We start from the raw sequence: 25,208 nt of genomic DNA, 5'->3' as shown, positions 1-25,208 counted from the left end.
ATGGAGAAGCAAGAAGCAGATAGAGTTATGGGGAGGTGTCTTTTCTGGAGAGACTTACCTCTCAGCGTCACCAAAACCAATCCATTTTGGCAGCCAATGTGTGACACTATTGTTGTTGTGGTCCCAGGGTACAAAAGTGCTACATATGAGGAGTTGCGGGGCCAATCCTTCAAGCAAAAAAGCAAGACATCAACTCTAGATTGGCGGAGTTGAAACAGACATGGGAAGTGTCTGGATGCACAGTAATGTCTGATGATTAGATAGATAGGAAGGGTAGGACCTATCTAAATTTCTTGGTACATCGTCCTAAAAGTACCATGTTCATTAAATCAGTGGATGCATCAGCACATATAAAAGATGCAGCAATGATATGTGAGTTGTTAGATGGGTTCATCCAGGAGATTGGTGTGCAGAATGTGGTGCAAGCCATAACAGATAATGCAGCTAATTATGTGTTTGTCAGCAAGATGCTTATGGAGAGGAAATGCATATTGTTTTGGACTCCGTGTGCAGCGCATTGTATCGATTTGTTGGTTGAGGATATGGGGAAACTCTCCTTCATCAAGGAGGTGATTGATATGTGTTAGTTTTAGGTATGTTCTATGCTAGAGCAATTTATTTCAATTTTCACAGTTAGCTCAATATCTTTTCCAGATTAGCAATCACATCAGCATTAAAGTAAACTGCAGATAGGACATAAATGTAAATTGCAGAAGACAAGCCAAGACAAGAGGACACAAGATGTGGCGCTAGCCAGGGATAAACCCCAATGTGGGGAAACCCTTGATCAATTCTTCTTATATGTTCTTCAATAGTTCAGCACAGAGAGAGAGAAAGATAATACATTTACAACAGAAGTCAACACTTCGACTTTCATATAAGAGAATAGATCATCTATACATGAGATCAGTTGAAGACATGTTGCTTCAACTGATTATCCAAGGTGACTGCTTCACATATCATTGTGATTCATCTCGTCCATATGTTGCACCTCACCGTGTAGCACCATGTTGCACTCATCATCATAGTGTTGGACCTAATGACCATGCTAGGCACTTCATGTCGCTGCTCCTGTCACTGTGCTGCTCCAATCACTGAGCTGCTCTCATCACAGATCTGCACTCATCAATGATCTGCACTCAATGACTACTATGTTGCACTTTACTGATGTCTCTAATACCATGTTGCATCCAACCGTTGCATCTAACCAAGTTGTCTAACATGTTGACCACACAAGTAGTCACATCAACCTTTAGTACTTATCCTTGTGCAACTCTTAACACAATATGTTGTTGGCTATGGCCTGCGGCCTAGCCCGGCAGCAAGCAAGATTATCATACAATACCCAGTTATTACCCTTGAAGAACAATGTCTACCAATCAGCATTATTGTTGCACACTATGCCCAGAACAAACCTCAAATGTGTCACGCTGTCACCTACAACAATGTGACTTTAACATTGATGAAATACTTCCTTTAGTTGCGGCATAAGACCACTTCCTCTTACTGCGTCTTAGGTCTTTGTATGCCGTTGGTTAGGGCCTCTTCTATTGCGGCTAATAGAGCTGCGTATAAGACCTTTTTCATGATGGCAAATAGGAGCTAGATGGGGGCTGCCAATTAGGTCTCTAGATTGACAGTGTAATACATCTTTCTTTCAGATCTCCTCACTACTGCTAGGGCTTCATGAACTTCCACTAGACAGCATATAGAACTCTTCTCAACACAGTGGCTAAAGTCTCCATTATGACAGCGAATTAGGATCTTTATGGACAGTGGTTTAGGAGCTATTCAGACATCAAATCAAGGTTCTCTTTTGCTGCGTTTTGAGGGTTACTTGTGACAGCAAATCATGACATGCAACTAGGGTATTTAGGACAGTGTATGAGGGCTTATCCTTCAGCTATGTGTAGGCTTCTTTTCACTGCGGCTAGGGCTCCCTCTAGTACTCCTTAGATCTGCATTGAAGCTCCTTAGACTAGAGAGCCCTTTCTTGACAGCGTTGAGGGCTTCTACTTTAATTCCTTCCTTGATTGCGTCAAGGGCATGTATACCTGCAGCTAGGGCTCCTCCAAGATTCCTACTTTAGGGCTACCTAGAAGGCATCTTGACTAGCTGCGTAGAACCCTTTCTTCACTTTGTTAAAATCTCCTCCATGATAGCGTTAGGATCTAGGGCATCCTCTAGGGCAGTGTATCCTCTTTAGATTTCTCCTCCCACCAAAACCCAAAGACAAGTGGAGAGGAAGAGATCACCAAGAGGATGTGTGTCCAAATGACTTTCAAGGCACCTCTATTTATACTAAAACGTTGAGCACAAGAGGGGTTTATTTGGTTGCTGGCCAACCTTGACGAATTGTCCCATAACACAAATAAATTCATATCTCCATGAATACTTATCGGAATCGGATGATCTTTAGATCAATCCTACACCTCTCGATGAGAGGGATCCAAGAAAAATATCAACTGCCATTAATAAGATTACCCACATGGAGTTTGGCCCTAGTTGCCAATTTTAACAATATGGCTAGGAGCGTCCCCAAGTTTATTTATAACCATGCTTTTGTTCTTAGCCTCATGAGGAGATACACTAGAAACAAGGAGTTGTGGCATCCTGCAATCACACGTTTTGCCACCAACTTTATTACTCTTCAGTCTTTGCTTCGATGCCAGTTTGAGTTGAAGCAAATGTTTGTTTCTGATGAGTGGCGTGATTGTAGATACAGTAGGAGACAAGACAGGAGAGCCATTGCAAAAATGGTGTACACTGACACATTTTGGCAGGGAGTAGAAGAAGTGTGCTCAGTTAGTGAACCTATAGTAAAGGTTTTGAGATTGGTAGATGGGGACAAGCCTGCAATGGCTTATTTGTATGAGGCCATGGATAGGGCCAAGGAGGCCATTCGTTCTTATTATGCAAACAAAGGTTTTGTTGGGCTTGATAGACATATGATGTTATGGGATGTGATTGATAGTTGGTGGACAAGGATGCTTCATCGACCCATTCATGCAGCAACACTCTTCCTCAACCCCGCATTTTCATACAAATGTGCCTATGATTTTGATGGCGATGTGATTGAAGCGTTCCATTCCTATATTCAGAGGATGGTACTGGCGACGTGATTGAAGGGCTCCATTCCTATATTCAGAGGATGGTACTTGATCCTAGGCTTCGTAGCAAAATCAATCGCGAGATACAGTTTAATGAAATTGTGTTGGCCTATTTGGCTTTGAAGATGCTATTAGGGAAAGGACCCTCTTCATGCCATGTAAGTGACAAGTCATCACTCATTAGAATTTTCAACTTAGAATTTACTTATTTCTAATTCTAGATTTTTAAAATTCAATTATGTCACTTTTATTTGAAAGTTTAATTATGTTTTAAGTTTTTGACCTTTTTATTTCTTTATTTTGTTGTAGATATTTGGTGGCGAAACTATGGTGCAAGGGCACCAAATTTGCACAAATTGGCCATAAGAATCCTAAGTCAAACATGTAGCTCTTCACGGTGTGAGCGCAATCGGAGTGTATTTGAGAAAATACACTAAAACAAGCACAAGAAGTATAAATTTGAGCTTCAGCGTTCAGTTCAGCAATTACATTTATTGTAATTTTTAATTTTTACTTAATGACCCTCAAGTGCCAAGAGTTAATACACAAGGCTCGTTAGTTTTTTTGACACTCTTATAGGTTGGAGTTCTCATGCCTAAATGATTTAGAGTATGTGCATTACAATATCCAACTTCGAGTGAAGCAAATAGAAGCACTAATGGATCCAGATGCCATTTCCTTAAACAATATTAATGTATTGTCTCAGTGGAGGGTGGAGTCTGAGGTGCCAATCTTGGAGGAGTCCCCTTCATGGTTAGAGCCAGAAGATCCATTAGAACAGGGGTAGCAAGAGAAGGAGGACTCAAGGAAGGAGGAGCGGGAGGAAGAGAAGGAGAAGGAGGAGATTGTGGGAGCATCAGCATCAGCACCATCTGCTATAGATACAGGAGAGCACAGCTCCATATCTAGCACTCATTATTTGACATTAGGTGTAGGGGCAGGGCCTTCTATTGCTAGGGGCAAGCCTAGCAAACAGTCCATCATGTTTTCCTGTAAAAAAGGGGGAGAGGGATTGCTGCTCTTGATTAAATAGGAGTTCCATACCCTAATACATGACAAAAACCAATGGAAACATTACAATCACCTCAATCTTGAAATCCTGAAAAACTGATAAATCTACTAGATTTTGAATGAGATCTAAGATTCTACCTTCTCCATATGAAAACCAATGAGGTCGGAACCACTTTTAAACATCCTGAGTCATTTCATGGTAATATTAAAAATTTAAGTAAAAGGATGAAAATGAATATTAAGGAGAATGTCACTTTTACTTTAAGAATTTAACATTACCATGAATTGCATATCAATACTAGGGCCATAGGCTTGATCATTAGGTTGCCCCACTCAAAAAATATTTGTTTCTTCGAAAAAAATTGCATTTGGTATGTTACTGCAAAAAAAAAATTGTAAAAAAGATTAGGGAGCTCCCCTAATCGCTCCCTAAAAACCAGGGAGCGTTTTCTTTTAAAGGGAGTGGGCTCCCGACTAGCTCCCAAGTGGAGCGCGGATTGGGAGTGGGTTTGTGGTGGGGGAGGGCGAGCTCCCCCGCAACCCTGTTTTGCATATTTGTAAATTTATTTGTGCAAGTGGAATCAAGTGAGAAGAGTTGGATTAGAGCTAGATCTAGGCCCTTGAGGGTAAGAACTAGTCTCCAAAAATTTTGCAGGGCCAGCAATTGAAAAATTTGTAGCAAAAAAAAATTTCAAAGCCGGGGTTCCAAGTTTTAGTGCTCCCAGACCCGGATCTACCCCTCCAAACCCAGTGTCTTCTTCTCCTAGCCCTGCGTCAACTTCTATGGCCCCAGCGTCATCTTTTTCGATGCTCCTAGGTCTGGTCATGGCCTCCAGGCCACTCGGCCACCTCTCTAGCCCTTGTCGCAAGCCCCAGATGGCCTCCCCTTGCCCTCAGCCCTCCCTTTCCTCTTCGTCCAGCCCTCCGCTGCCTCCTCTACCACTTCAGCTCCCCCCTTGTGGCCTAGCAGCCAAGCCGCAGCACTAATTTAGGCCTCAGCCTCCCTTTCTAGGGTAATCGCAAGCCCTAGTGGCTCTAAAACCCTAGGTCGCAGCCCTCTAAGGCCTTTCGGCCCCTTCCTTGAGCTAAACGCCAGCGTTCTAAGCTTTTCATGGACCTATTCGGGCCTTTCTTCCTTCCCCTTTGGCCCTCCTAGGCCCTAGTTTGACCTCTGTCTACCTCTGAAATTTCTGGACTGAATTCTTTGTGTTCCGTAAAGAAATTGGTTCAAATCTTGTATTTTCAGGTGGCATAATCATTGGAGAAATCTTGGAATTTTGGGCAAGTGTGCTACAAGGCCTTGGGCCTAGGGTTTGTGCTCTAAACCCTCACTTTATCAATATTTTGCTTCATCTATCATATTCAGTTTATAACAGTGAATTATAAGCCCTAAAATCATATCTAAGTTGTTTAAACACCTAAATTATTTCATAGTAATTTTTTATTTTTATTTTTTTTGACTTGGACGGGAACTGTGCTCTGCAACTCCAATGGCGATCTCTCTTCCTTAACTTGCAGGGACCTTCCCACAGGGTTTCAACACACCGGTAGAGGGCGTCCACGAGCCGGTTGGCGTCTCCTCTTATCTGGGAAAAGAATCACGCCTGGAAGAGATAACATTACAGTTTCTTTATTCGTTAAATGGGTTTTCTTTGTTTCAACCACACCTGCAAGCTCTCGGTCTCCTTGGCGGGGGAAAAATACACCTCATTACTTCTCCTGTGCATGAACCACGACCTTGCTTGCCTCTGGACGGTGATTCAGTGGCTTGGACTCCTGGCTCGCAGCGTGATGACGCCTTTATATCTCAGTCTGTCCGGCCTACGACATCCCCTGGCAACAACTGCGCCACCAACATGCCGCCGCGAGCATGGATAAGTGAAGTAGGGCTTTCAATGTCTTGGCTCACATCTGAACTAGAGACCTGTGCAATCGAAAGGGGACGGACTACAGCGGACTCAATATATCCAGGTGCAATGACAGAGTACCTAAAAAATGTCCCTCGTATACCAAATCTGGAGGCACCAGGTAGCAGACAAAAGATAAAAATGTGGGGTGAATCGGGGTTCGCAGAGAAATCGCCCAATCCATCGGATTGTGGCTCCAAAATGGTTGTATCTTACTGCTTGGGTGAAGAACAGATTCAAATCTTCATCAAAAAGACAGAGGGCAGCCATCATTGCATGAGGCTCAGCAAGGGGCTAAATATTCAAGAGTTAAAGGAGAAAATCCAGAACCAACTTGGGACACCCACCAAATACCAAAACTTGATATTCTCTTGACGTAGTCTACAAGACCTCCTTTCACTCCAGGAATATGGCATCAACAATGATTCAACCATCTTTCTTAATCTGAGACTGCGTGGAGGATGTAATGGAGACAGCTCAAAAAATATTGGCTCCTTTAGAGATGCAGTCAAGGGAAAAGAAAAAATGCAGCATAAACCAGCACCAACAACAGAGATTCCAGGTCCCTATTTAGTGGAACAAAAACTGGAATCCCCATCGATCCAAGTAACTCTAACAGAGGTAACTGATCTACACACTGAACTATCCAAAAACGTTGTCATTTGTAGATTTAATGGATTCTGGCCAAAACCCAATGCTTTGCATCAATGGATTTACTCCTCATGGACACCAAACTGTGATATACACCTATGCTCAAAGGGATTTTTCATAGTTAGCTTTTGTACAGAACAAGAATGCAACAGTATTATCGAACAGGGGCCATGGTTTTGGGGAAATGTTGGCCTCTTCATTACTCCCTGGTTTGCTGAATTTGATGCAAACACTATGAAAATTTCAACAATGCCTGTATGGGTGAGGCTCCATAACCTCCCTCTACATTTTTGGCATTACAAAGTATTATCAGCCATTGGGAATTCCTTAGGGAAATTCCTAAAAATTGATGAAGACAGAGTTAGCAAAGGAATTTTCACATTTGCCAGGATTTGCGTTGAAGTGGACCTGAGTCAGGGACTACCTAAACACATCACATTGAACTACAACAATACATTGAGGACTCAACCGCTCGACTATGAGAACCCTGCATTCAGATGCCGCAGCTGCATGAAAACAGGGCATCTCCAATACAACTATCCACTGTCGAGAAAGGACCCCAAAGGGAAAAAGAAACAACAACAAAAATCCCAATGGGTGGCAGTGGACCGACTTGATGGATGATGAGGACATACAGACAGAACCTACAGAGAACCAAACAGAAACTGATATATATCCAGGACATAAATATACTCAGGAAGAAATTGCCCCAAACTCTCAACTCGGGCCAAACAATATACAACAGCATCAAGAACCTCAGTTGGACGTAAGTGGCATAAAAAGAACTCATGGATTTGAAGGATCTGAATCCGACAAGGAACTTCCATTGAACACACTGGCAAACCTGCTGGCCATTACACCCTCTCCTGACTCGGAAGGTTGGCGGAGGGTGGAGAAGAAGAAGAGCAGAAAAGCATAGGCCTGCTGATTTTTTTATTTTCTTTTTATTGTAATTTGTCCTACAATGGGCAGCCTTCTACATATGCTTCTAGCATCTACAACATGTAATTTTTTTCATATGAATAAAATTACGTCCTTTTTCCACGGAAAACAAAAAAAATAAAAAATAAAAATTGTAGTAAAATTTTGCTAGTGTTTTGGCTACTTGGGTATTGAACATCTAGCCTAGATCTAGTCATTTGCTTGTTGGAATATCCCTGCCTAATCACAAGATCAGATCTAATATAAACCTGAAAAGAGCATTCTAAAGTGGATAAAATTGATTGTTGTGGTTTCTAACAAATTATCATAGCTTCTAGACATCTTGGGCTTGATATTTTGGGCTTGAATCTTCATTTCTAGTGGCTGATATCTCTGCATAAAAGGCATAATCAGATCTGATATTTTCTCAATATAACATCTTAAGATGCTAAAAATTCATAAATTTACATTATCACTAGAAAGTTCATAAGTTCGAATATCTCTGCATAATCACTAGATAAGATCTGATATAAATCTGAAAAAGCATTCTAAAGTGGATAAAAATGATTGTTGTGGTTTATGGCATATTATCATAGCTTCTAGACATCTTGGGCATTGATATTTTGGGCTTGAATCTTCATTTCTAGTGATTGATATCTCTGCATAAAAGGCATAATCAGATCTGATATTTTCTTAATATAACATTTTAAGAGGGCTAAAACTTAAAAAAATTACATTGCCAAACTTGTTTTATCAATTGGCTAGTCATTGGTCATTCTTAGTTTCGTGTGCTTAATAATTTCTTGGTTGGAATGTACTTCATCATAAGTAGCTTTTTCATGGTTAAATTGGCTCATGGTGGTTTATATTGTTAAGTTCTAACAATCCCTTGTCTTGTGTTAGATTTTAAAAATTGTTAACTTGGCACTAAAATCACTCAAACATCTAAGATTTATATCCTCTAATGTCATTAGTGGTTTAAGTTATTTGACCATTAAAATCTACTTGGCATCGTGTTTGGCATCTAATTGAAGCATTGTTGAGAAATCATTGGCTAATTGCTCTAAGTAAAAAAAAAAAAAAATCATAATCTTAAGAAGCTTTGATATCTTTAGAATTTGGCATATTAAGTTTCATTGGTTACTATTCTAAGTGAGCATCCCTTAACATCAATCATTGGCATATCTTAAACGGTCTCAAGTAATCTTTGTTGAATAAGTGTTTTAAATTGTTAAGCATCTTGTGGATTAATCTATTGTTTAACATTTATGCTTGTATCACTAAACACTCGTCTTGTTTTAAGATTGTCTTTCAAATTCATTATTAAGTACTCTTGCTACAAGTACTTAAAGAACATAAACAATCTTAACTGAAGATCCACTCATAACCATTGCATAAGCATTTTAGGCTTAGCTTGCACTAATAATTTACTTCCAAGCATAAGCTTGGTTGATAGACTCATATGGCCACCCTTTCTCACCTAGCTTGAGGGATTCAGCACCATTCTAGTGGTTAACAGAAAGACCTTGCAGTTGTCAAAGCCACAGTCTCTACAGTGCCAGAGGCACTGGGTGGTTGGAACACAGAGGGAGGTATCATTAATCAAGCCTCTGCTTGCTTCCCGTTAGCTTCCATCCCACAACCTACTCTAAAGACCGATCTCAAAACAGTTAAGAGGAAGGTTCCATTTAGATAAGTCATATAATTTAAAAGTAACCAAGATCCTTGCATTACACCTAGATCATAGGATTCACATAGCATATAGGTTAGTAAGTCATTTAAGAAGCGGTTGTCCATTCGATTACTTGATCTTGATTTGTAAGAAGCAAGAGTTTTAACTCCATAAGGCACTGGTCTCATTTCTAAATCTAATCAAATCCTTGAATCTTGCTAAATTTAACCAAGTAGTTAGGCCACTCAAATGTGTCTCTCATTTCCATAGAGACTACCCCCCATAGTCTGTTGTTGGGAGACAGCTAGAATGAAGTGGGCGTGGATCAGAGTGACAGCCCCTGCCCTAAGTTGTTGTCGCAGTGCCTGTATAATCTGAGCGACAACATTTTTGGCGCCGTTGTTGAGGACAAGTTTCTTGTTGCCAGGGTTAACGACATTTTCCCATCATATCATCATTCACTAGCTTGTCAAGCAGAACATTTTTAGCGTCATTGTCGAGGACTAATTTATTGGACCTTGGTGTTGACGACACTCTTATTAATCTTCCTGATTTTCTAATCTTCCATCATTCTTCATCTTTTCATCACCTTATCCTTTGTTTTCTCACTAATCCTCCCATCTTATTCATCTGCACCTTTAGCACTTGGACATTTAGGTTGGTTTCCTGTTTGGGTGGTGACTCCACTTGTTCAACCATTCACAATAGCTTACTCTAGAAGGAATCTTGGAAAGTACATGTGCCTTTGCTAGAAGAATTTTAGAGGAAGGAGCAAATCAACAAGTAAATAAAGCATAACAGCATGCTTCTAAAGAGAGTCGGTGTGCTGATATGATTTCTTCATCATTCACCATAAATAATTTCAGTGAAGAAAAGGACCCCATTACTCAAGCATACGGTAAAAAACCCTCTCAAGAGCAAATTTTAGAAATTTCTAGAAGCAAGGGATACATCTATCAGAGGAAAAGTAAGGATTAGAATCAAAACAAACAATTAGCCTCTAAAAGGTAGAAGCTAGGATTGAAAGTGGATTGGACCGCATGGATTAATAGTACTAAGATGTTTGTCCCGATGCTTGAACTTTTAAAAATTCCATCTCAGAGGGCATCTTTCTTCAAGGCTTTGGGTATTGTTCAGCAAGGTAATAATGATTCTAAGGATGAGGAAATTAAGTTGAAAGATTTGAACTGTTACATGACAAATGAAGATCATCAGCCCTTCTTCCTAACTTTGGACATAAATGACCGATTGCTTCACAACTGCATGCTTGATTTCGGTGCATCCACAAATGTTAAGACTAAGAACGTTATGCAACAATTGAACTTAAGAATATCTAGAACTTACCATAACATTTGCTCAATGGATTCTAAAAAGGTTGAAGTCCTTGGTGTAGTTAAAGATCTACAAGTCTTCTTGGTTGATTACCCGTAAAGGATTATCATCATGGACATAGCAGTAATTGATGCACCAGATGTATGGGGAATGCTTCTTTCCATAAAATTTGCAGCTGATTTAGGAGGGTCTACTCAGATGGATTTATCTTACGCCACTATTCCCGCAGCAGCTAGTGGCATGGTAAAATTATATAGATAAGTGGAAAGAAGACATCGCGTGGAAGTTCCAAAGAGATTGGAAAATGGTGAAGAAGTTGTACCACAGGGTCATCCACCATATTTTGAATCAGACTTTGTCCAACGAGTTTATCACTTTTCGGCATTCCACCACCTATCCCCTCCTTCAAACAGAAAGAGAAGCAAATTTCAGTGTGACAGAGATATGCAACGTAGTGATGAACAATTACACCGACCAAAGAGGGTCAAGTTTCAGCAAGGGACATCTGATAACTAACCTATTGATCTACCAGTCAATAAGCACATGTCCAAGATTGTGCCACACCGATAACATATGATGCCATAGGCCATCGTTTGTATAGTATCTCTAACCCTATTCCTTCTTAGTTCATGTCATCAACTAGTTTTATTTCACGCATTCATGTTATGTCTCTTATATTTCAGTTTTGTTAGAGTACATTTTTCTATTCCAGGAGGATTTATTATGTATGCATGATGATTTCGATTTTGAATGGATATCTATTTGATGGACTTTTGTTTGCTTGGATGCAGGATTGTGGGGTTCTCACGCTACTTCATAGAAGCAACGTGTCCCCATATGGAGCCAGATGTTGCACAGTTTTTGTCAAAGTTCCAAGGAAGCAAATATGCCAAAAATTTTCAAAGGATCAGATCATTAGTCATCAGTTTATTGAGTCATTGTAAACCCATTCTGCAAATTCATAATGTAAATGATGCTAGTAAGACTGTATATGTATGTAACAATCTAGGTAAGCCTATTATTTTGGCAAGAGTTTCATCCTAAGATGTTTTTCGTCTCCCTGATTCATTTGTGTTTGTAAACACAGATGGTCGACAGAGTTTTTCCCTCCAACCTCACACCTTCTACGTCAAAGTCTTAGGTGAGTCCTAGTATTTTAGTCGAATCTTATGTAAAAGTAATTTGGAATAATTTAAGCTAATTGGCTAAGTTATTTTATTACAAATCACTTGGTCTACTAGATCATATTGTGTCGCAAAAATGGGTATGGAATTTGAAGGTCTAGACTCTATACCAAATGGGTGTTCCCCCTTTGAGGGTTGAAAATGTAATTATCCTACATAAAAAATATTTTAGTGCAAGGTCCCTCATATTTAGACACCATGGCTAAAATATTAGAGGGTGGAAAAATTATTAATCCCCTCAATTGTCAGTTAATTAAATTTTATGTTAAAAATAAATTAAAATCCTAAGCCAAAAATTTAATGACTTAGAGTCAGTTAAAATCTTCGAGAAATTAAATTTTCCAAATGGAAAAATTCTTGGGTATCAAGGAAATTAATTTTTTGAAGGGCCCCCACCAAGGGAATATTGGAAATTTCAAGAAAAATTGGACCCTTGGACCTTGTTGGTTCAGTCATAGTCAATTTTTTGAGGAAATTAGCTCAAAATAATTAATTTTGAACTAATAAAAAAAGGGTTATATGAGAAATTCGAAAATTCCTCAAAAATAAATATTTTCGACAATGGAGATTAAAAGATGATCAAATATTTTTCAACGGATGAGATTATTTTGAAGGGGATCAAACCAACTAGTCGTTATTTTTCCACTTAGGGGATTTATCTATAAATTAGGAATCATTTGTCTTTAAATCCATCTGATGTTTGGCTAAGAAAATTCTATAGAAAAGCTGATGTAACACTACTGTCCTGCTAGAAACATTTTTTGCATCATAATAAAGACTTTTGGGTGCAGTTCATGGTGTTTATTGTTTACTGATTTGTGGTATGCGCTGGGTACGGGCTTTCCTATATTGTGCTTAAAATTTTTAAAGTTTGATCATTAGATGGTGATAAGAACATTCTATTAGTAGATTTTGGGTCTATCTTAGGTGATTTGATCCGTCATATGTCTAACAAGCTTTCTTGAAAAAAAATATAATGTTTGCAGGCTCCCCAGTCTTTGGGCTGCAAGTTCACAAACTGTGAACAGAAGCTGACCTTGTTTGGATTTCAAATATTTTTGTGGTTTATCTAACTTCGCTAAGGTTGTAGCATGCATTTATTTTCCAAAGTATGCTTAGCTATTTATTAAAAAAAATCTAAAAAAAAAATCTCAAAATTCCTTTTAAAAGCATTGTATATTTGTACATTTGTAAATAAACTTGTATAATATATTTTGTAAATTATTTTTTCTAATTGGAATTTTGGGGTTTTGAAATTTTTGTATATATTGAAGTTTTGGGTATTTGTAAATTTATTTGTGCAAGTGGAATCAAGTGAGAAGAGTTGGATTAGAGCTACATCTAAGCCCTTGAGGGTAAGATCTAGTCTCTAAATTTTTTGACGGGCCATTTATTGAAGAATTTGCAGCAAACTGAAGATCTGAAGTGAATAAAAAAATTTCAGAGCTGGGGTTTCAAGTTTTAGGGCTCCCAGGCCCGGATCTACCTCCTCCAAGGCCAACGTCTTCCTCTCCTAACTTTGCGTCAGCATCTTTGGCCCCAACGTCATCTTTTTCAACCCTCCTAGGGTTGATCATGGCCTCTAGGACACTCGGCCTCCTCTCTAGCCCTTGTCGCAAGCCCCGAAGGGCCTCCCCTTGCCCTCGGCCCTCCCTTTCCTCTCTGTCTAGCCCTTTGTTGCCTTCTCTTCCCCTTCAGATCACTCCTTGTGGCCTAGCGGCCTAGGCACGGGCCTTATTTAGGCCGCAGCCCTCTAGGGCCTTTTGGCACTTCCTTGAGCTAAACGGCAGCGTTCTAGACTTGTAGTGGGCCTATTTGGGCCTTTCTTCCTCTGACATGGTTTTCCTAGGCCTCTTGAGGCCTTTCTTCCTTTCGCTTTGGCCCTCCTTGGCCCTAGTTTAACTTATGTCTACCTCTGAAATTTCTAGATTGAATTCTTGTTGTGTTTTGCAAAGAAATTGGCTCAAATCTTGTATTTTCAGGTGGTATAATCATTGGAGAAATCTTGGCCTAGGGTTTGCTCTTTAAACCCTCACTTTATCACTGTTGTGCTTTAGTTGTCATATTCATTTTATAACAGTTAATTGTAAGCCCTAAAATCTTATCTAAGTGGTTTAAACACCTTAATAATTTCATAGTAAAATTTTGCTAGTGTTTTGGCTACTTGGGTATTGGATCTAGTCATTTGCTTCTTGGGATATCTCTGCATAATCACTATATCAGATTTGATATAAATCTGAAAAGAGCATTCTGAAGTGGATAAAATTGATTGTTGTGGTTTCTAGCATATTATCATAGCTTCTAGACATCTTGGGCATTGATATTTTGGGCTTGAATCTTCATTTATAGTGGCTGATATCTCTGCATAAAAGGCATAATCAGATCTGATATTTTCTCAATATAACATCTTAAGAGGGCTAAAAGATCATAAATTTACATTGGCAAAGTTGTTTTATCAATTCGCAGGACATTGGTCATTTTTAGTTTCATATGCTTAATAATTTCTTGGTTGGAAGTGATTTACTTGTTGTTGTCTTGTACTTCATCATAAGTAGCTCTTTCATTGTTAAATTGGATCATGGTGGTTTATATTGTTAAGTTCTAACAATCGCTTGTCTTGTGTTAGATTTGAAAAATTGTTAACTTGGCACTAAAATCACTCAAACATCTAAAAGCTTTAAATCCTCTAATCGCATTAATGGTTTAAGTTATTTGAGCATTAAGATCTACTTGGCATCTTTGCATTTGGAATCTAATTGAAGCATTGTTGAGAAATAATTGGATAATTGATTTTAAGATTGTCTTTCAAATTCATTATTAAGTACTCTTGCTACAATTACCTAAAGAACATAAACAATCTTAACTCAAGATCCACTCATAACCATTGCATAAGCATTTTAGGCTTAGCTTGCACTAATAATTTACTTCCAAACATAAGCTTAGTTGATAGACTCATTGGGCCACCCTTGCTCACCTAGCTTTAGGGATTCAGCACCTTTCTAGTGGTTAACATAGTGACCTTGCATTCGCCAGAGCCACAGTCTCTGCAGCGCCAGAGGCACTGGGTGGTTGGAACACAAGGGGAGGTATCATTAATCAAGTCCCTGCTTGCTTCCCGTTGGCTTCCATCCCACAACCTACTCTAAAGACTGATCTCAAAATAGTTAAAAGGAAGGTTCCATTTAGACTAGGCATATAATTTAAAAGTTACCATGATCCATGCATTACACGTAGACCATAGGATTCGCATAGCCTATAAGTTAGTAAGTCATTTAAGCAGCGGTTGTCCATCTGGTTACTTGGTCTTGATGTGTAATAAGCAAGAGTTTTGACTCCATAAGGCACTAGTCTCATTTCTAAATCTAATCAAATCCTTGAATCTTGCTAAATTTAACCAAGTAGCTAGGCCACTCAATTGTGTCTCCAGGACAAGTTGCATCATCTCATTTCCATAGGGACTACCCCCCATAGCCTCTTGTTGGGAGACAGCTAGAATGGAGTGGGCAGGGATTAGAGTGGCAGCCCTGGCCTAAGCCGTTGTCGCATTGCCAGTACAATATGAGCAACTCTTAATTTTGATCTAAATTCTATAAGGAGACAATTTGGGTTTTCCCCAAGAAGTGGGGTTTAACCCTGGCGTGGATCCTACATTAGTGTCTTTGTCTCTTATAGTTACTTTGTTGGTAATTTCTTAACGAAAGAGAAGTAAAATAATAAATAAAAATATAACTAACTTCACGAGTAATTATCAAGTAAGGAGAATCTACATTTGCCCTGATTTTCCAACAAGTATTCTTCTTTGGGACTACCCCCCTTGGCTTCGCTAGGATTAGCCTAGACGGAGAAGTCGGGAATTGGGTGACATACCCAACTTGCAACTTGCCCCGAAGGCCACACCAAGTGAAGTTTAAGACTTTCTCCACGATAATCTAGTTGCGGATTTAGGCGGCAACACAACCCTCACGGTTGTGGGTTATTTTCTGGGTAGTTGATTCGCAGATTGAATATCTCTGAAACTACTGTGTCCCTATGCTCATTGGAAAGGTATTTTATAGTAATAACATCTCCAATTAAGTCCTTTAAGTTTCAAGTCCACTAAAAGTCATTTTTAGGTCTCTGAAGTGGCCTTTTGCTTGTTGGCCTGGTGCACTCCTTAGTAATACAAAATCACAAGTCTGAACAGCCAGTTTCTTTCATCATTATAGTAATATAAAATAGGCATAACAACTCTATTTTGTCCTCTATTGTGGTAAGAAGTTCTCATACCCAATTTTTGGCACTTTCAAGCTTATTTCCTTGGCATATTGAGTAGTTTCCTTTGCTGGTCTGCAATAGAAGTTTGTTGTTACATCATTAATCAGCCTAGAAACTCCTACACCTTCCATATACTTCATTTAGGCACTGGTATATTATTCATTCAGTTGAGTTGATGTGTGTAGTGATACCGCCCATGGCATTTAGTGGGAGTTGGCTTAAAGTGAGAGGAATACGATGAGATGACAATGGGTGTATTCCTAAAAGTGCTTACCATTTAGCAGGCTTGGTTGAACCTTGCCAACCCTGCTAGAATGTAGAATGTCACCAAGTTGTTTAAAGGTCTCCAATGCCAAAAAAAAGAATGAAATGCAATCATCCATGAGGTTTAGCAACCAATGAGTAAGCCACCTCCAATGTGCAAGTCCATCACAAATCAACCAAGGGCTAACCATAAACCATGCAACCTACATCTTTCAAAGCACACCCAAACATGGTGTCAACATTTTTATAGTAACCCATAAAGCTAACACCAACCACAGTCCAAAAGTATCCAAAGTTCAAAAAACCCAAGGCAGTTCCAATAGAGTAAAGACTCCACTGAACCAAGAGAAGTGAATCACTGGCAAAGTGGTTTTAACGCTCTCTCGTGGAATAGTAATCCCTCTTACCTGCCCCTGTAAGGTTGTTGCATCAAGAAAGTAACACAGTGCATCTACAACTAGCACATAAGGTAGGGAAATAAAGGTTAAGCTTCTCGCAGTTGTATTTATTGAAGATTAAAACCCTATGTACACTCTTAGCTGCATATTTACAAAAACGATAACACTAAGCACCTATTTAGATAGACAGGCATTATCCACACCCTAAATTATTTTGTACGGAATATACAAGTGTTAAATAAAACATTGAAGAAATGGTATTTGTTCACAAACATGTTAAACATCCAAGCTTCCCAATCAATCTCTAAAAATATTTGAAATCAAAATACCTCAGAAGCAAAGCCATCTCCTTTAATGTCCGTGCATTTGCTTTCTTTTTCATTTCAGCAAGTTCTGGTACATCTTCTATGTGCTTCTTTGAGTACACGCATAGTAGATTCCTGATATCAAATTCAAGAAGCCATGATCACCAATTACATTTACCTCTGTATTGCCAAAAACAATTAAATAAGGGAACATACCTGCCCATACTGAAAGGCTTACAAATTGGATCCAACACCACCCTATCTCCCGCTACATATGTCTATGATAAGAAAATACCCAACAATGATTACTATTAGGAAGATATTGCCAGAATTTGAATACCAAATAACATTCACAGCAACAAAGACTTAGCCAACGTATAGGTATCCCTAGATCACAACAAAAATCATGTTTACTTACTATCTTCTCTGCTATATTTGGATTACTAGTTTCCAGCATTAGTGCGATAACTGCAGGATCAGCTTCTGATTGATGATTTGAAAACAGTACAATGTTATGACCCTGCAGAACAAAATGAAAAAACTCTATAGTATGCCTGTAAATTTTGTCTAGCAAGTATCTTCAAACTTGGTTTAAATATGTCCAGAGAGTATGTACACATTAAGCAATTATAAAAACCATGTTGTCTGTGTCGAAGACCTGAGCACATTGTCTTGTATTTCACATTCTTCCATAAGCATTTGTTAGACCGTGTGAGGAAACACTAGGGTACAGCTCCACTCAGAAGTATGTTCCAGAAGTTGATTTTGGTTTCTAACACTGGTAAACAGAAAGTAAACCTGGCTCAAAGCATTCCATTACCTGCTTTAACTGTTTGTCCATCTCATCAAATAATGCTAAATTCCCAACATATGAGTTCCTAGAACAAACAACAACCATAGGAAACAATTACTACCAGTGGAAAAGGTACCTGAAAAGCACTGCACCACTATTATTCTCCTGTCAAAAAGTAAAAACACGTAGAAAACAGCATACAATGTCCAGTACTTGGTGCTTACCAAAGTGCATGGGTACATTGTCACAATACAGATTCAAATTTTTCATACCTCAAACTTGCGGCCCAAACATTTTGTCAATAAAATCAGTTAAAGAAGTTAATAACACTTGTAAAATAGATAGCTTTCTCTTGTTCAGATTCCTTTGTTTGCTACTATCCTAAAGAAGAGCACTAGGCCATGTGATCCAGTGATCAAATTTTAGCTCAAAAATTAAATTGCTGAGAATCTTTCGAAACTGGTGTCAAGTCGAAGTGTTCATCGTTCTGAATCCAACGACACTTGTTTCACCTCAATCCGATGTCATATGAAAAAGTTATAATGTTCTCATTTTTCGGGCAACAGTTAATAAATTAGCAAGTTTGCTGACTGTGCTGCTAACTGGGCAGCCGTACTGCTGACATCATCAGGGTGACTGGGCAGGTACGAGCCAATCAAGGCCTCCCAAGTGGCAGGCCCATACAGGTGCGAATTGGCTCATTTTTATTGGTTGAAGTGGTGGACCAATGAGGGTATGCCACATGGCCCAACCAGAGGCTGCCACGTGGCACCCCGTGGTTGGCCAAAATTTGTTAAGGGTCGGATAGTCTCAGCCGGACTCGAACCTGCGACCTCTCATCCAACACTCAAGTGCCTTGCCACTACGCCACGGGGGTGGTTCTTACCCCATAAGGGCTTCGGCTCTATTTAAAGTTTAAGTGGAGCACCTTTTTGGAGGAGGGGCCGAGTAGTCAGCCTCAGCCCCCGATTACCTGCACCTCACACAACCACGGCATAGCAGAGTGGGGCTTGGGACCAGCCCTGGCCCCCGGTCACGGGACCATCCACAGAACCCTGGCACTGGCGGAAGAAGATCGTTAGCGGATCAGAAGGCACTAGGCCAACAGGGGGGTGGTGTATTGGGACCGGCCCCAGGCCATATGGTCGAGCATGTGACCCCAGCAAAAGGAGGAGAGTGCTCCAACGGCAAGGGCGAGAGGTTAGCCCTGGCCCCCACCATATCAAGCCAACGCAACCACAGGCTCGATGGTTAAGGAGTCCAGGCAAACAGGGGTGGGCGGTTAGGCCCAGCGCTCGGCCTTATGGCACTAATGTGACCAGATTTTTCCACTCACAAGGTTATTGGGCAATTTAATTATCCAACAAATTGCACCTGAGGTGGGTGAAATTGTCGCCTCCACAGCAAGAAACAGGGCGAAATTGTAGCGTTGTTAGACTGTTTATCTAGTTTGCAGGACGGATAACAAAGGAGGAGTTTTCAAAGCTTGTGAGAGCTATAACTTGATGTGTTCTTGGCCTTTTGGAACTCAAGAAGAGTCTAGACTCTAGATAAGGGTTTTTGGACATTCTAGATCCAATGTTGCCCTCTATTTGTTGATTGGAGCACATCTGGAGAGACTTTTTGCAGGTTCAAGTCCATGAGTGTATGGATCAATCAGTGTTTTAGAGCAGTTCTTGAAGGTGTTTGAGCATGGAGAAGGCCTTGTGGGGGTTTACATACGTTCAGAAGTTTACTACAGCAACTGTGACTTGTAGGGTGCCTTGTTGAGAAATGCTTTTTTTTTTACCTCAATGTGGAATTGAAGTACTTGTATACTCATGTATGCTCATTTTCAGATGGAGTACTAGGTCTTTGTAAGAGACGCCTTTTATTGCTAATGGTTTCATGACTGACTATAGGTTGTCATGGTGTTTATAGTGAGAGTTCTTTGCAAGAGAACGTTTCCTTGAAGAAGAAACTAGGCACTTGTTTTATCAGCAAACTTTATGTACTCTTTTTCACTGAATATATGGAGCAGTTTAGCTATGTTGGTAGGCCCGGAGACGTAGCCCAAGAGGGGTGAACTCCGTCACCAAATTATTTGTTGTTGCTCTTCATGAATGCCTGTATGAGTTAAATCACAAGATGTTGCTTATGTTTTAAGTTTACATGAAAAACTAACTCATAGTCCTTAAAGAGACTTTTGAAAACCTGTTTTGTCAAAAGACCCATTTTTCCTTGCAAAGCGTCAAGAGAACGATCACTTTTTAGGAAGGAGAAGTTCTCCTCCAATTTTAGATCACCATGTGCGCAAAGTGTTGTTCTTATTAAGAAAAATGAAAACCAGTTAATAGTTCCTAGAAAGCAAGTAAAAACCAACTGCATCCTTTCAAAATATTCACCAAAAAAATGGATAATGCAACTAACAAGCATTCACACAGGGGGGAGAGGAAACAAGATTTTAATATATATAAATTTCAAATGATGCCAGTGTTGCCATTCCTTGGTTTAAATGTTTATAAGTTTCAAAATATGTCAATGTTGCACTTTCTCAGTTGATGTTCTATCTGTATAGTCTAACACTGAGGTTTTTGAGTTGGGCTGACGAAAAAACCACAGACTTTGGGCAATGTTATCAGAACCAGATTGGTCATCAAAGCGGTCGACCCAAAACAAGGAACCGCACCAGAAACAGAAAAAACTGGGTGAAAAAAAGGTCAACCAAAAAATACATAAATATACAAATTTTGAAGGCAAAAAGAAACATATTCATGTGCATCCATATGAATCCAAACCTAAGTCACCTGACAAGGGGATTCGGGACACGTAGGATTCGAGATTCGTGGTGTCAGATTCGGACACGCTGACCCCCCGGAACAGGACACGTTAGGACACGTTATATATTATTTTATTAAAAAAAATATATATATATATATATTTATATATATATATATATATTTATATATATATATAGATATTTAAATATATATATATATATATATATATATATATATATATATTTATATATATATATATATATATATTTATATATATATATATATTTATATATATATATATATAAAATTATTAGATATTATCATATTTCTTACACAAATTTTAATTAATGATACAAATTTATTGATTTCAAACATAGATCTTCATCTATAGCTATTAGCATGCATAGTACATACAAAATTCAAATACATGTCAATCTATTATCTATTTCTTATGCTTGGCCCTCTTGCCACCACGAGAAATGTCTAATTTTTTAGTCTTGTTGGAAAATCATGATCTTTGTCATTAATATCACCCTCTAAGCAATAATATCTAGAGGTATCTTTGTCATTACCTTTGTATCTGTATAGGGATCTTTGTCATTAATATCACCCTTTAAGCATTAACATAAGATAGAACAAGCATAACATGTCAAGTCAAGATTTTGTTTGAGTGATGTGTACATTTTTAGGAGGGTCATGACTCATGATACAGGAGTTCGACAACCAATGTCACTAACATCAAGGTACATAGAGGGATTGGTGCTCTTGATTAAATACGAGTTCCATACCCTAATACATGACAAAATTCAATGGAAACATTGCAATCCCCCAATCCTAAAATCCTGAAAAACTGATAAGTCTGCTGGATTTTGAATGAAATCTAAAATTCTACTTTCTCCATATGAAATCCAATGAGGCCGGAACCACTCTCAAACATCCTGAGTCATTTCATGGTAATGTTAAAAATTTAAGTAAAAGGATGAAAATGAAGATTAAAATTACCATGAACAGGACACGTTTCCCAAAATCGCGACATGCTTTTGAAAATCCTGACACGACCTCGGATTCGATGTGTCGGAAAAAGACACGACGTGTCAATGAATCCGGACCGAATCGTGTCAGATTCGCTGGATTCGGGATTCGTAGGGGGGTTAGGATGAATCCGGTGACTTAGATCCAAACCATTATACACAAATAAGCAAAGTTTTTCATATATATATATATATATATATTAAGGTGTTGAAATTGTAACTGTGGTCGGTCTTCATAATTGTCATTGTACTTGTATCAATATGTCTTTTATGTAAAAACAAAAGAAGAAAAATTATTATTACTTTCTAGCATGTTCTCCATGCTTTGTTTTGGTGAAAAAAAAAATGTAGAAGGCATGTTCTTTGTGACCCTTGTAAAATAAGTAAATTTGAATTTTTGACAGCGTCATTTGTCCCTCCAATTTGCCAAGTCAGCACTCCAAGGAACAAGTCAGCTATGCTCTTAGAGGCACCTTTTCGGATAAGCAACCACTATATATTGGCAACATTACTCCACCATTTGGAAAGTAATTCGGTGTTCACATGTGGAAGAGAAATTTGGATGTCTGAAGCACACTTCTCTGTGGTATACGAACTTCCTGAGGCAATACTTTTCTGTGATAATGCGAGCTACTTGAGGACTGTTATCTCTGTGAAATGTGAGCTACAGGAGGACTGTTATCTCTATGAAATGCAAGCTACAGGACGACAGTTATCTCTGTGGAATGCGAGCTACAAGAAGACTATTATTTCTGTTAATGTGAGGCACTCTATCTCTGTGGGACGTGGTATCTAAGTACAGGAACATGGCAGACTTATTGAAGATCTTGTGACCAGAATTATGGCAGAGTTTGAGCTATTGATGGAGGGCTGACTTGGCAATTGGATTACTGGTCAGTTTATATATAACTTGGATTTCTCTTATTGACTAAAGATTCTATAAGGAAAGGATTGTTGGGTTTTCCCCTTGTGGGTTTTGCCTTGGCCTTTGGCCTAATTTATGGTGTCTCTTGTCTTTTTGTGCATTGTACTTGTATAATTGTTTGATGACCTAATGAATGAAGTAAATGCTAGATGTAAAACATATATAAACAGTCGCAAGTAATTATCGTGATTAGAAATTCTTGTTTGCAAACGAATTTCAACACAAGGGCACATAGAACCAAAATAGCACTACATGTACATGCAGTCCATCCCTGAACCAAAAATACATCAACAGAGGCTATAGATGGCCTCTAGAGTCTGAAAAAAATCATGCTACAACAAATACCAACATATCATCAAAATCATTGCCAACATTGGGATCCTCATCAACAATATCATACTACAAACATTAAAATAAGATAGAAAAAGCTTAACATGTCAAAATGAGATTTTGTTTGAGTGATGAGTACATTTTTACTAGGGTCGTGATGGAGTTCAACGACCAAAGCCACCAACATCAAGGTACATAGAGACCTTGGTGTTCTTGATTAAATGCTATTCCAAACCCTCATACATCACAAGATCTAATGAAAACATTGCAATCCCCACAATCCTGAAATCCTAAAAATTGTTAAGGCCTTTGGATTTAGAATGGGATCAAAAATTTTAATTTCTCCATGCAATATCCAATGAGGTTGGAACCACTCTCCAACATCCTGAAACAATTAATAGTAATGTTAAAAATTTAAGTAAAAGGATAAAAATGAAAGATAAAGGAGAATGTAAAAAAATCCAGCAAGGTTGGAACCACACTCAAACATCCTGAAACAATTAATGGTAATGTTAAAAATTTAAGTAAAAGAAGGATGAAAATGAAAAATAAAGGAGAATGTCAACAGTGACATTCTCCTTAATCTTCCATTTTCATCATTTTTACTTTAAAATTTTAACATTACCATTAATCACATAGTATTAATGGGGCTCTAGGGTTGAATATTAGGATGCCCCACTCATAAATAATTATTATTTTTTCTTAATTTGTATTTCAAGGGTCCTTAGTCACATTGTACTAAACCATCCGTTTCAATACTGAACCAGCCAGTTCAGTACTGAACTGATCTTTTCCAGTTCTGTGCCACCAGCCAAACCAGGTGATTCAACCAGCTACGGTTCAGTTGTCATAAAACTGATTTTGGGTCACAAACCAATGTAAGTTCATGAATATACTAACAAACATCCTAATGATTTTGTTAAAGTAAATCTCTACAATGGTCATACCTCAGAGTTTAGTAATGTATTTGTTACACTTATGTCACAATGTCACGTTATGTAATAAAGTAATGATGAGGTCAAAAGTCATGTCTTAGCTTGAATTATGTCATTAATTAAGAATTTATGAATCACGCATGATGTAATCCACATAGCATAGTTATGTCCCTCTCTCACATATGTATTATGACGTTACATATTGAATATAATTATCCAAGTATATTTTCTCACTCTTGGTATTTTCTGTATTATTATCTCCTATTGTATTTGCAATTTTCCATGTAACTCTGACATGGTATTACAGCCACAGAGGAAATAATATGAGCCAGCACAATGAAGGAGAATCCAAGAGCCAACGAGAATCTCAGTGAGAACATCTGCAATGTCCTTGTAATGTCCCCACTTAGCAATTTCTGCTAAGAAATACATTTTTGCACAATTTTGACTTGTTGACTTGGGGAAAAGTGGGTTAGGAGGACCCCACTTGACATTTTGATAGAAGAAGGGTCCAAACATAAGGAAAGAAAGCAAATTGAAAGGTCTGTGGAATGTGGGGACCACTCCAAGAGGTAATTTGCACCCCTTAGGAGAACTCGCACTTTTGGGAAGAGAGAGAGAAGGGAGTTTGATTTGTGGAGCCCACATGAAGAGAGGAGGGGCAGCAAGGATAAATAGAGGTGGAGGGCCTCATTTTGGGACTCTTTTCCAATTTCAGAATTGAACCCTTGTTTGCTTGAGTTGCTGAACCAATTCAACAACTATGTTGTTTAGAACAAAGGATTTCCGAGCGGAAATCTCACCTCTCTCTTTGGTGGACTTCGAGGGCTACCCTAGGGGAGTCCATTGCTACACTTTTGGAGTTGTTCCGGGAGTGTCTGCAAGTGTATTCGACCATCATTTGGAGCAGACTAGGCACAGAGGAAGGAGTACACACCCCTTGGAGAAATAGTTAGAAGGCATGTTGGATTATGGGCTTTTCAGGAGGAGACTGTCTTAGTATTTGCCAGAGGTTTGGGATATTTTGCAGGTCTGACATATCCTGCAGTATTTCTATTGCTTTTGGCTATGCCCAAAGGGTCACTGGCTGGACCTGCACAAGGGATCTCAGCAGGGTGAGTTGGGGGTAGGTGATTGTCGAGATTTGGAGGTCTTGATGAAGGGATTTGTAGAAGGGTTTGTAGTGTATTTTCCGGAGGGATTTGGGGCCTATAGGCAACACCTTCCTTCAGCAGTGCGTACCCCAGGCAGAGATAGGAAGTGCGCATTTTTAGGGCTTTCCGGGGCAGCCGAAAGTAGCCCAATTTCTTGCTAGGTTTTTGTGTTTTTGAGGTGTAGAGTATGTTGAAATGTGTAACTAGGTTCGGTCTTGATAATATTCTATGTACTATTGATTTTATGTATTTAATGTAAAAGAAAAAGAAAA

The 25,208-nt window shown here is 38.9% G+C and overlaps 1 protein-coding gene across 3 annotated transcripts in view; it reads right to left on the bottom strand.

Moving 5' to 3' along the window:
• ATS1 (phospholipid/glycerol acyltransferase family protein) overlaps positions 1-25,208 on the bottom strand; it is a 249,514-nt gene that overhangs the window by 183,074 nt on the left and 41,232 nt on the right. For all 3 annotated transcript variants that reach the window (XM_089459840.1, XM_089459841.1, XM_089459839.1), the window contains exons 5-8: positions 17,830-17,887; positions 17,428-17,529; positions 17,226-17,287; positions 17,034-17,144 (exon numbers count right to left, since the gene is read on the bottom strand). In XM_089459840.1, the coding sequence (XP_089315966.1) occupies positions 17,034-17,144; positions 17,226-17,287; positions 17,428-17,529; positions 17,830-17,887 (333 nt within the window). The remainder of the gene's footprint in view (positions 1-17,033; positions 17,145-17,225; positions 17,288-17,427; positions 17,530-17,829; positions 17,888-25,208) is intronic.

Source organism: Pinus tabuliformis, chromosome 7 (assembly GCF_031772625.1).
Source record: "Pinus tabuliformis cultivar Carrire ecotype Pingquan chromosome 7, CPIR1, whole genome shotgun sequence".
NCBI classification, from domain to species: domain Eukaryota; kingdom Viridiplantae; phylum Streptophyta; class Pinopsida; order Pinales; family Pinaceae; genus Pinus; species Pinus tabuliformis.
The sequence above is the reverse complement of the archived record's forward strand: the minus strand, read 5'-3'. Positions and strand labels throughout refer to the sequence as shown.